Source organism: Lithobates pipiens, unplaced genomic scaffold (genome assembly GCF_037356315.1).
Source record: "Lithobates pipiens isolate NorthernLeopardFrog02 unplaced genomic scaffold, aLitPip1_a1.2 Scaffold_25, whole genome shotgun sequence".
Taxonomy (NCBI): Eukaryota; Metazoa; Chordata; class Amphibia; order Anura; family Ranidae; genus Lithobates; species Lithobates pipiens.
Genome location: NW_027507787.1, coordinates 197,506,499 through 197,518,254, shown reverse-complemented (window position 1 = coordinate 197,518,254; position 11,756 = coordinate 197,506,499). Strand labels below are relative to the sequence as shown.

Below are 11,756 nucleotides of genomic sequence, written 5' to 3'. Positions count from 1 at the left end.
TCCCATTCTATCATTACACATGTGAAATATCTTTTAGGAAAGTTTAATAATTCCTGATCCCTGTTTGGAGTACGGAACATTCCTAAATAGTATAATAATAGGAGCAAAGGCAAGAAAAAATTATCTGGAACATACACTGTGGCCCACCTCCATCCCGGGTTATTCATGTAGAAACAAAAGAAAATAGCCATGGGACTTTGAATGAAGTGGGTCACAAACTAAACACAACTTGAATAAAACTAATGATTTATTATAAGTTCATGGTATACAAAATGCTTAGAAAATTTATATACATGCAAGAAAATCGTATAAACATTAACAGTAAAAAAATCCATATATGATGAAACACCATACGTAATAAATAATCATGAAAATATAACAATGCACAATTGGTCCGCAAATGAGCGAATGTGTTGTAGCCTCTATGGAGCGCTACGCATTTTGTGGATCTCACAAGGGTCCACTCATTAGGAGTTTGGTGCAGCAATTCCTCTATGAATGAAAAATATATAATATTCTCAAAGAGAAAAAAAAGAAAGAAAAAGGTGGGTAAATAAAAAATATTATAAAAATGAATAAATAACAAAAAAATAAAAATATATGCCTTACTACTTACATGTCAACTCAAATAATGGGCCCAGCAGGGGTGGTGAACTAAAGGTTCCAAAAAACCCACAACGCTAATCGCCCCTAACCCCCCCCCCCGATTAGAGTTGTGGGGTTTTTGGAACCTTTAGTTGTTCAATGCAGTCATGTTTGATGAATTTAAGTGACCTTGATATTTGTTATACTAATTTGTATTTTTTCTTTATACACCTAAGGTTGAATACACTATATACATTTTGTCTTGTTTTAAATTTAAATGATCTCACCTTTCCTGATGAAGCCTTTTCGACAAAATGTGTAGAAGCTTGCTGGACGTATGATCATATATATATTTATGTGAATACAGTACCATCACTGTCTGTAAGCATTAGGTGTATGTACTTATGACTTTGGATGTACTTGTATTCGCTGTTTTTATCCATATTTTACAATAAAATTATTTGTATTCATTTTTTATATTTAAATCTGATTTGGTTGTCTTTAATTTGTACCTTTAAAATCCCATATCTCCTTTCTTGCTATTTGTACTGTAAAGGGGTTCAGAGGTGCAGGGTGGTGTGTAAAGGGGTTCAGAGGTGCAGGGTGCTGTGTAAAGGTGTCCAGAGGTGCAGGGTGCTGTGTAAAGGGGTTCAGAGGTGCAGGGTTCTGTGTAATGTAAAGGGGTCCTGAGGTGCAGGGTGCTGTGTAATGTAAAGGGGTCCAGAGGTGCAGGGTGCTGCGTAATGTAAAGGGGTCCAGAGGTGCAGGATGCTGTGTAATGTAAAGGGGTCCAGAGGTACAGGGTGCTGTGTAAATGGGTCCAGAGGTGCAGGGTGCTGTGTAAAGGGGTCCAGAGATGCAGGGTGCTGTGTAAAGGGGTCCAGAGAGGCAGGGTACTGTGTAATATAAAGGGGTCCAGAGGTGCAGGGCGCTGTGTAAAGGGGTCCAGAGGTGCAGGGTGCTGTGTAATGTAAAGGGTTGCAGGGTGCTGTGTAATGTCTAGATGGCTTGGAGCCCCATAGAAACATGGAGAGTAGCCTATTAATTTCAGTAAACAGTGACTTAGGGATATAAATTGGGGCGTGCCAAAACAAATACAGGAATTTAGGGAGGTAAATCATTTAAGAATACATTCATTTGGAGGTTGACAGGAAGCCTAGCCCATGTCTGTAAATTATCCCTTAGACGAGTCATCAGAGGAGAGACATAACGGTAGCTAAATCTCAACCCCCAAGTACCGGAAGCGAGACTCTATCTTCAGTGGAATATCTGGGGATAGCCTAGGAATATATTCAGAGTTGAAAGGAAAAATTATCGACTCATTCCAATTTACTTTGAATTCCAAATAATTTCCAAAACGTAAGATCCTTTTCAGGGCAGTGATCAACGACCCCTCTGCCTCAGCAAGATATAGGAGCATGTCGTCAGCATAGAGAGATGCTTTTTCTTCCAGGGCATTTATTCTTCACTTCCCTGTCTGCTCTCAGCAGAGCTGCAAGTGGCTCTATAGTGAGGGCAAACAGCAGGGGCGACAATGGGCACCCCTGTCGAGTGCCTCTAGCTAAAAGCTAACACTTTCGAAAGTGTCAGTGATGGTATTATTCACTCTCAAGTGAGCCACTAACTTGACATACAGTAGGATCACCCATGCTATAAATTTGGGCCTGACTCCCAACCGCCCAAGGACTGCTATTAAGTATAGCCATTCAATAGAATCAAATTCTTTGTGTGTGTCTAAGGACTCCACTCCCCTAATATCAGGACTGGGCCCTGTAGATTGAAGGATGGTAAAGAGACAACGCAGGTTTATAGTCATCAATCTCAGCAGTATAAAGCCAGTCTGATCAGGATGAATAACTGTTGTGTAATTTTGAAGAGCTTTCTCTGCTTTATTGAAACATCTTTTTCAGTTTTAATGAGTTCCAGAAGAATGTTCCAGACTTTCATTGGAAAAAGTGTTTGTATAAACATTACAGAACTTATCCAGTTTATTAACATAACTACCAGCAGCGGCCCATCCATATGGGTCACAGGGGTGCCACCTCCCTAAACCATGCGCTGGCCCCTAATTTATATGCAAGGCGCCGGGCACATGGATTGCAATGGGAGGGTTTTTTTTTGCTTTATATTGTGTCTCCAAAATTGTAAACAGAATCATATTTTTTCATGATCCTTGATTCTTATTGAAAAAGTAGCAGTATTAATAAACTTTTCATTTAAATAAAATGTTTGGTTTTACACACATATACAGTATGCCAAATGTGTTTTTTATCTCTTTTATTTTCATTTGAATACACAGTACATTTGGAAAGGTATTTAGATGAACTGGAGACATACGGTAATTCCCCATGATTATAAAAAGCATAGGTAAAATACATAAATGCTAATTCTGTGATACTATCTCCTTTAAAGTATAACTAAAGGCAAAACTTTTTTTAGTTTTAGATGAGAAGGAAGAGGGATTAGAACATCTGTCAGTTTTTTATTGCTGTCTGTGCACCCATTAGGGAGATTCATCCCCTCTGTTTGTCCTGTTTACCTTGTGGCAGAGCCTGACGTGTAGAAGGGGGCTTCTCTTACAGCCCTGGTCCAAGGATCACTGATGTTGCGACAGTGGCCGCAAGAGTGCAGGGAGGTATGAGAGCCTGTAAGATGTTCGGTCAGCCGTGGCAGCGAATTCCAGGTGCGTCCCCAGAGATAGGCCAGGCAGCTGAAACAGCAGGTGGCAGAGGAAACAGCAGGCCCCAGACTGGGCAGACAGCAAGCAACAGTTGCTTGACAGACAGCTGGTAGGTTGCAGGTGCGGAAAAACTGGAAGTGCTTCAGCCGGTGTAGGACCAGCAGGAACCATGCATATCTGGCCGTCTGCTGCTGACCTGGATGTGTGGTCAGACAAGGCAGGTCAGCAGCAGACGGTCAGATATAGGCTTTGCACAGTAAAACTGGCACCTGCACATCTGCATCTGCACATCCGTGTAAATCTTGAGGCCTCAGCCATACTATGGCTAGTGCCTTTGTGACATTACTGTCATCACCAAGAGTGAAAGTGAATGAAAATCCAGAATTTTGGGTTGTAACCAGAATAGAGGGAAAATCTTCCAATGGGAAGATCTGGCATACACTAGTTCTGGTGAGAATCAGGGATTTCTGTACTTTGGAGGGCTTTCCTCTCCATTCCTGTATTGGCTACAGGGCAGGAAGTAAAGGCAAATCTTCCTGGTGGGGTGAGAACCCCATCAGCTATGACATAGCTATGACTTCTTGCTTTCGCTGTGAGGCAGGAAGTGAAAGCAAAAATCCCCAATGGTGTTATAACCTGTCAGGGCTGGCTTAGCCCTTCCTCCTCTGGGCTGGCCGCTCAGCTGTCAGCTAATTGCCAGCTCTCTTCTCTCCCCACAATTACCAGCTGTTCCCGATGATGCTCGTCTGACCTGCCTATTTTAAGCCTTCCAGCTCATTTCTCCATTGCCTTCACGTTCGTCACATCACTAGGAACCATCTCCTGTTGTTTGTTTCAAGACTGGCTTGCTGACATCCCTCCTGGCTTCTATCCTGCTTGCGGTTGCTCTCCTTGGATCCCTGACGTCTGGACTGGCTGATTACTCGACCTGGTTTATGAACTTTGGACTGGCTGACTACCCGATCTGGCTACTGGACTCTGGCTATGCTTGACTACGCTTTTTCCTATTTACCTTTTTATTTTTATTAATAAACAAGTGTGATTTGATTGTACTTCTGTCTCTGTCTGTTTCATGGTTCCTGACATAACCCCATCTGCTACGACAAAGTGATCACATGCAGGCTGGAGGCTTCATTAACCTCTTGCAGATGTGCATACTCGGCTTCCGGGGGTTATACCGTGATGAGGCCCACACCTGCAGGCATCATCCCAGTACCGTTTTTCAGAGCAGGCGATTGGCTTTCCAGCCATAACATCTGATGCGGCTAAAAGCCGCTCGGCTGTTATGCCGGAGGAGCGGGGGGACGTCCCCCCCTCCCGCTGCCTCCCGCTGCTCTTACCGGGGCTCCCGTTCAGTCGGGAGAACCGATGCAAGATCCACCACTTCAACACTTCTAATTGTAAACACGGAAGCGACGTCATGACCAATGGTGCCGGATTTAAAAATATATGCAGTATTCAGAATCGCCGAAAATGGCGATCTGAATACTTTGAAGTGTAAAGGAGGGATCGGGGGTCTTTTAGACCCCCGATCCCTCCATAAAGAGTACCTGTCACCACCTATTACTGTCACAAGGGATGTTTACATTCCTTGTGACAGCAATAAAAGTGATCAATTTCTTTTTTTTTAAAACAATTTATTAATTTTAAAATAAATAAAATAAATAAGACATTTTTTTTAAAGCCCAACTGTCGCCGGGAGCTCGCGCAGCAAAGAAAACGCATACGGAAGTCGTGACCGCATATGTAAATGGTGTTCAAATCACACATGTGAGGTATCGCCGCGATCGTCAGAGCGAGAGCAATAATTCTCGCACTAGACCTCCTCTGTAACTCTAACCTGGTAACCGGTCAAAAAATTTAAAGCGTCGCCTATTGAGATTTTTATGTACCATAGTTTGTCATAGTTTGTTCAAAATGCAGCAAAACACCTATATACAAATCCTATAGAAGAACACTGATGCTTTTTTTCTAATATTAAACTGGAAATAAGGCTCCCTCTAGAAGCTGCTATCAATCACAAGCTACGAGCCACCCCGCAGGCCTTGGTTCTGTAATAGAGGCATGGTCAGCAGAAGAGAGAATCTCTCTATCATTTCTTACTTGTCCCACCCGTTATTGTCATTGTTATCACATGGGGCAGATTGCAGAGGCTAGGAGAGGCAGAATTAAATCAACAGCTGACAGTGGAGCATGTGCAATGCATGTGACAATGCAGCAGTCAGGGGATTGGCTTCTACAGTAGGGACACTGACAAAAGGGAGGTACATGGAAGAAGAGCTACCAACCCACCCTGCCATTGCGTGCACTTTATGTGGAGCATCACCTTTGCATCAAAGGGGGACTTTGGTTATAAAGTTGATGGAAGTTACTTTGCTTGAGTCATCAAGGTTAAGCAATTTTATGAATGTTAAATTGATTGGTTATGAATTTATAATATGGTTATGAAATCTATATGTTATGTGAAACCAATAAACGTGCCACGACCATTTATGCCAACAGTAGATTGTGGTATCTTTTCATTTATGCCAACGGTAGATTGTGGTGTCTTTTCATCTAATTGATAAGATTATGTTTGGAGATGGTGAGTGCAATCTCATGGTAATGTTCCTTTAATTTTCCTAGTAACTTACTAAATCTTGCAACACAAAAAAACATCCCACAGTGTACTCATCAGATCATATTGCATGTAATATTTCCTAAAGCATTGTTTTCCTGTCTAGAAATACAATTTCAATAATACTCACAAGTTTGCTTTGTACATTGCCTTTCAGTTGTACAACTGAATTATGATGAATGAAAATGTTCCAAAGCCCAAGAACAAAACATGTAGCATTACAGCTTACTATTCCTTAGATTTGGTGGTTTGATTTGTTTTGTTTGGGTTTTTTTTCAGGCTTTTTTCCTTTATTTATACAAAGTATTCCTGCCAGTAACACCCTCCCTGTCCTATGGTGACAAAGCTGACTTGCTGTACAGTAGCTTTGGAGAAGCAGAGTTGTCAGGTTAGCAGAGGAAGTTTATTAGAACTGCAGATCCCCCCATAATTTCCAAAACATAGGGATTTTTGTATTCTGTTTTTGAGATAGGACTGAATAGTTCACATGACATCAGAAACCACAGTATTTCTGGCAGGATCAACAGGTATTTCTTGCAATTATCAATAGATATACCAAAACGCTGTTAATAGCATATTTAACAGACCAAAGATGATTAAATAAGAGAAGTGTGTTGTTAGCGTTTAGACATACTTACAATATTTTGAATATTCTGCACAGAAACTGAAAAAAAGAGGAAGATAGTATGAAAACCCCATTATTTGAATATGTCATGCAGAAACACGAAGGCAATTGATAAATAGAGTTTAGCTATTTGCACATATTTTCATGGGCCTATATATTTGGAAACTAGAAAGAAAAACGGAAACCTATAACATTTCTTGTATAGTAAAGCAGTTTTTATTTTTTCCCCAGACACTGAGGATTTAACAAAGGAAATGACAAAATGTACACCTTTTACATCATTGTTTTGAACTAATGCTGAACGTACGACATACCTGAACATTTTGGTATTGAATGAGAAATGATTAAACTACAAATTGTAGACATTTATTAAATTTGCTTGGCATGGCTTCTCTGTACATCATAATTCCAGTGGTCTTCCACCTCATTTGTCTATTGACTGGCTCACTTGCAAACATCTTTATCTTGTGTTTAAACTTTCTAAACTGGATGAAGACCAGAAAATGGAGCCCAGTTGACCTCATTATCAACTGCATTGGTATTATTAACCTCTTTATGCAAGGATCAATTGTATTCAACCAGATCTGTGCTTTACTCTTTCTGGAATTCTACATTCAAGTCTGGGTGGTCAATTCCTTGATCGTTATGATGATTTCTCTAGCATTATCCAGTCTCTGGTGTTCTACCTGTCTGTGTTGCTATTATTTTGTGAAGATCACCACTTTCCATTGGGCATGGTTCTACAAGATCAAGGTTAAGTTTCCAGTGTTGGTCCCCTGGCTGCTGTTTTTCTCCTGTACTATATCCTGGGCTTTTGGACTGGTTGCTTATTGGGACATATACATAGAGAGCTCATTACTTCCTGCTAATGCTACAAGGGGTGTATCCTATGTTAATTTGAATCATAAAAGCAGGTGTGACTGTATTTTTCAGATTTATATGTTAGTCGCTAGTGTTCCATTCACTATCATCCTTATCACAGCTTCAGCAATTATCTTCTCCCTGTGTAATCACATGCAGCGAATTAGGAAGAACAATGAAGGTCCTGGAAACAGCAAACTCTCATCGCACATTAAAGCCACCAAAACTGTGATTTTTCTGCTTGTTTGGTACTTAATTTTCTATAGCATGCTAAATATAATATTTAGTGAAGAGGGTAACAGCTTACTATTTCTTTTTTGCGTTATTGTGGCATCTTCTTTTCCTACAGGAAATGCAATTATTTTAATTAGTGGGAATAGGAAGCTGTTATGGAAGCTGAAGCATTTTTTGTGTATAAAACAAACAAGTGTTAATGTTGAAGTCACTGCCACTACTTACTAGATCATCTAGGAACTAATAATTATGTTACTTACATTTTATTTTAATTGTATCCATATTTCATTTTTTGGGGGTTTAGGATAAGGTAAAGAAGGGTTAGATCCTGTCAGGTTTTCATTGTCATCTGTTTTCCTGTTGGGGAGATTTGCCCCCTTTCTATTTGCCCTGTTAGCCATTGTCACCATTATTGTTCCAATTCACCTTTTTCTGTAGATAATTCAAACTTGGATTTACAATACAAATGGCTTGCAAACATAAACATGCAGGGGTTGCTTTACTAAAGGCAACTAGGCTGTTCACTTAGCAAGGGAATTTGTACTAATTTTCTTCAGAGCTTAGTGAATGTGGTGAAATTTCAGTTTGCAAAGGATACCCCATTACACGGAAGGAAATGTAAAAAAAAATGCTTGCACATAATTGGATGATGGAAGTCAGCAGAACTTTACCTCATTAACTATGTTGTGAGGGAAATTCCATTGCAAAGTACAATTTCTATTGCCAAATGAACAGTCTTTAGTAAATCAAACCCACTGCCCTACAGCCAATTGCAACACATGCTTCTGTTTTAGGGATGCTTTCAATTTTATGTGTTCTCCAAAAGTAAATCACAACAAGAATTTATGTTTTTAATTATGTATTATGTTTATGCAGGAATGCCAATCAATGCAAATCAACAACATTGCTCCAAATATACAGATTTTTAACTGGATCATAGATCTTGCAAACTATGGGTCAATTTACTAAAGCTAGAGAGTCTAAAATCTGATGCAGCTCTGCATAGAAACCAATCAGCTTCCAGATTTTTGATTGTAAAGACTCATTTTTTATTTTTTTTAAATGACAAACATATCATACTTACCTCCACTGTGCAGCTGGTTTTGCACAGAGTGGCCCTGAACCTCCTCTTTTGGGGTCCCCCGGTGGATCTCGCGGCCACTCCCCACATCAGATAACCCCCTAGGAGAAGCACCCGTTTTGGGGGTTATCTTGCAGTCACACTCCTGAGTCCAGCATTTGCGTTCATAGACACGAATGCTGGACTCAGCCCTGCCCCCTGGCGCCTGCATCATTGGATTTGATTGACAGCAATAAAAAAGCCAATGGCGGCACTGCTATCAATCTATCCAATCAAGAGCAGGGATTCTGTGGAGAGAGGAAGAGCGCGTCTCTGCTGGCAGAAATACGGGACTCAGTTAAGTAAACCGGGGGTCTAGGGGCCGGTCACTGCCAGGTGTTTTTTCACCTTAATGCATAGGATGAATTAAGGTGAAAAAACACGAGGGTTTACAACCCCTTTAATTGAACAAGCTGCAGTCAGAAGCTGATTGGCTACCATGTAGAGCTGCACATGATTTTGCACGCTCCAGTTTTAGTAAATCATTCCCACTGTGTACCATATAAAATGTAAATTGTGTTGACCTTATGCATTTTTTTCAGACCTTGCAAAATCTTGTGCCACAATGTATCCATTATATAGTAATCAGAATATATTGTATATATAAGAAATTTCATAAAGCTCAGCCCTCGCATCTAGAAATAAAACTATATTAATTACACAAAACAAACTCCACCTACAATAAAAGTATGCTTGTATATTGCATCTCAATTATGCAATGTGTTATACAACCATTCTACACAGAAACTGCCAATATATCATGCCACTCATACAAAATATAATATGAAAACCTCATTGTTAATGTCACATGCAAATAATAAATTGATAAATAAATTTTAGCTATTTGCATGTATTTTCATGGGCTTATACTAGTGTATGCTAGAGAGCACAACAATTTAACCTATAGCATTCCCTCTGTACTTATTCTCATTGGGTTTTTTTGTTCCCAGACACTATGAGTACAAAGCAAATTAGAGAATACAATTTTTTTTTTCAATTTACATCACTGTTTTGACTATTATATAAAATACAGTATACTATACCGGTTTATATTTTTTTTTGTCTCAATAATTTTTATTCAATTTTGTCAACATACAAAATGTGAACAGAATTTGACATATATCAATAAGTATCGTATTTTGTGATACAGATGATAATAAAGGCTAACAGAATTAAGCAGCTATAAGACATTGGTCTTTAGGGTAACGTATATTCACCTATTTAAGGAAATATGTATATGCATTTTTCAGAGAAAAGAAACAAAAAAAAAAAAAAGAAGCATATTTCACATCTAAATAGAATGTAGATAAATCGGGATGTATAACATCCACTTTGTGATAAAAGGAAACATTTGGGATATGGGGCACACACAGTGATGTAGACACCGAAACTGTAAGGTAAAGTAGTATCACGGATCTGACTGGTAGACTGGGTCAGTTATATCTGTGTAAGTCAGCTGCAGCACTAGGGAGGGGGGATGCTCCACCTGGGCACCCCCTAAGGGATCTATTCTGTGCCTGAGAAGAGTCATCTGTTCCTCTCCGCAAGTTGGATCTCGAGTCTTAAAGTCAATGATTAGGAGTTGAATAATGAGACTAAGCTAGGAGAGCTGACCCAGTCCTTCCATTGTTGACACATGTAAAGAGTTCGTGTTTTGGTACCATGTCTGAGTGCTAGTACCATTTTGTGTAAAATGTTTGCACTACGTCTAGTAGAGTAGGTGGGGTAATGATTTTCCATTTCCATGCTATACTGAGACATGCTGCTAGTAGTATGTGTATTATTATATTTTTCGACGGATTTGGGAATTTTTCTATAGTTAGGGAGAGAAGGGCTAGGTAGGGTGTTTCTGTGATTGATTGTTTGGTGACATCAGAGATTAATCTGAATACTGAGTGCCAGTAACCTGTGAGTTTGGGGCAGTTCCAGAAAGTGTGAAGTAAGTCCCCTTTGTGTCCACAGTTCCTCCAGCATGTTCCATCATTTGTTATGTCAAATTTGGATATTTTGTCAGGAGTCAAATACCAATGATAGGTCAGTTTATATGCCAGCTCCCATAGGGAAGCGCAGCAGTTAGCTTTATACGTGGATTGGCAGGCTTTTCCCATTATTCTAATGTGAATTTATGGTCTAAGACTCTTTCCCATTGTAAAATTGTCGCCAAGCTAGTAAATGTAGATTTATGGTAGAGTAATTTATAGAAGAGAGAAATACCTTTTTTGTTGTACTGTGGTGGATCTGAGGAAGATCCAGGCTTCTTAGGGGAGTGCGCACGTCCATGTTTTAAGGCAAGCAAGGCAGTGTTTGGTGCGGAGATATAAGAAAATATCAGAGTTCGGGAGTAAGTATTCTTTTTGGAGTACGGGAAACGTTTTTATTGCATTTTTATCAATCATGTCCGATAGATAGGTTATACCCCTGGTTTTTCAACCTGAATAAGATGTTGATTACATTAGAAGATGTAAGGTCTCTATGGGTATTGGAATTGTCGACCTATTTGAGTGGGTGGTCATTGAATGAATAAACTGTGCCCAAGTTTTGGTAGTCGCCACTATGGTCGGAGAGAGTTTGCTAGGGAGTTTTGCTCCAAGAATAGATGTGAATAACCAGGAGGATAGGTTTCCTCCTGGAATTAGAGAGGCCTCCACTCTTCCCCAAAGGGTGGTAGGGGGAGAGAGCGGGAACCACTCCTTAGTTTGTGTGAGGATAGATGCCATGTAGTAGTCTTGGAAATCCACATAGCCTGTGCCTCCGGCTAGTCGGTGTTTAATTAATTGGGCGTGTCCACATCTGGCTTTTTTACCCTGCCAAACAAATTTAGATAGTATTGATTGAAGTGATTTGAAGTAGCTAAGGGTGAGTGGGATGGGTAAAGTTTGGAATGAATATAGTATTTGGGGGAGATGGAACATTTTGAACACTGCCAGGCGCCCCATCCAAGAGAACTCGAAGTTTGCCAGCCTGGTAAGGTCAGTTTGTAGTTTGGTGCGAATCAGTAAGTAGTTAGCTGAAAACAGTGATTTTGTTGATTTAG

The 11,756-nt window shown here is 39.9% G+C and overlaps 1 protein-coding gene across 1 annotated transcript; it reads left to right on the top strand.

The window, feature by feature from the left end:
• The first annotated feature begins 6,891 nt into the window (after nucleotides 1–6,891).
• Nucleotides 6,892–7,830, top strand: LOC143929820 (taste receptor type 2 member 2-like). Its single transcript, XM_077453796.1, has one exon. It carries the CDS (start codon nucleotides 6,892–6,894, stop codon nucleotides 7,828–7,830), a length of 939 nt encoding a protein of 312 aa, XP_077309922.1.
• Nucleotides 7,831–11,756: the final 3,926 nt, after the last annotated feature.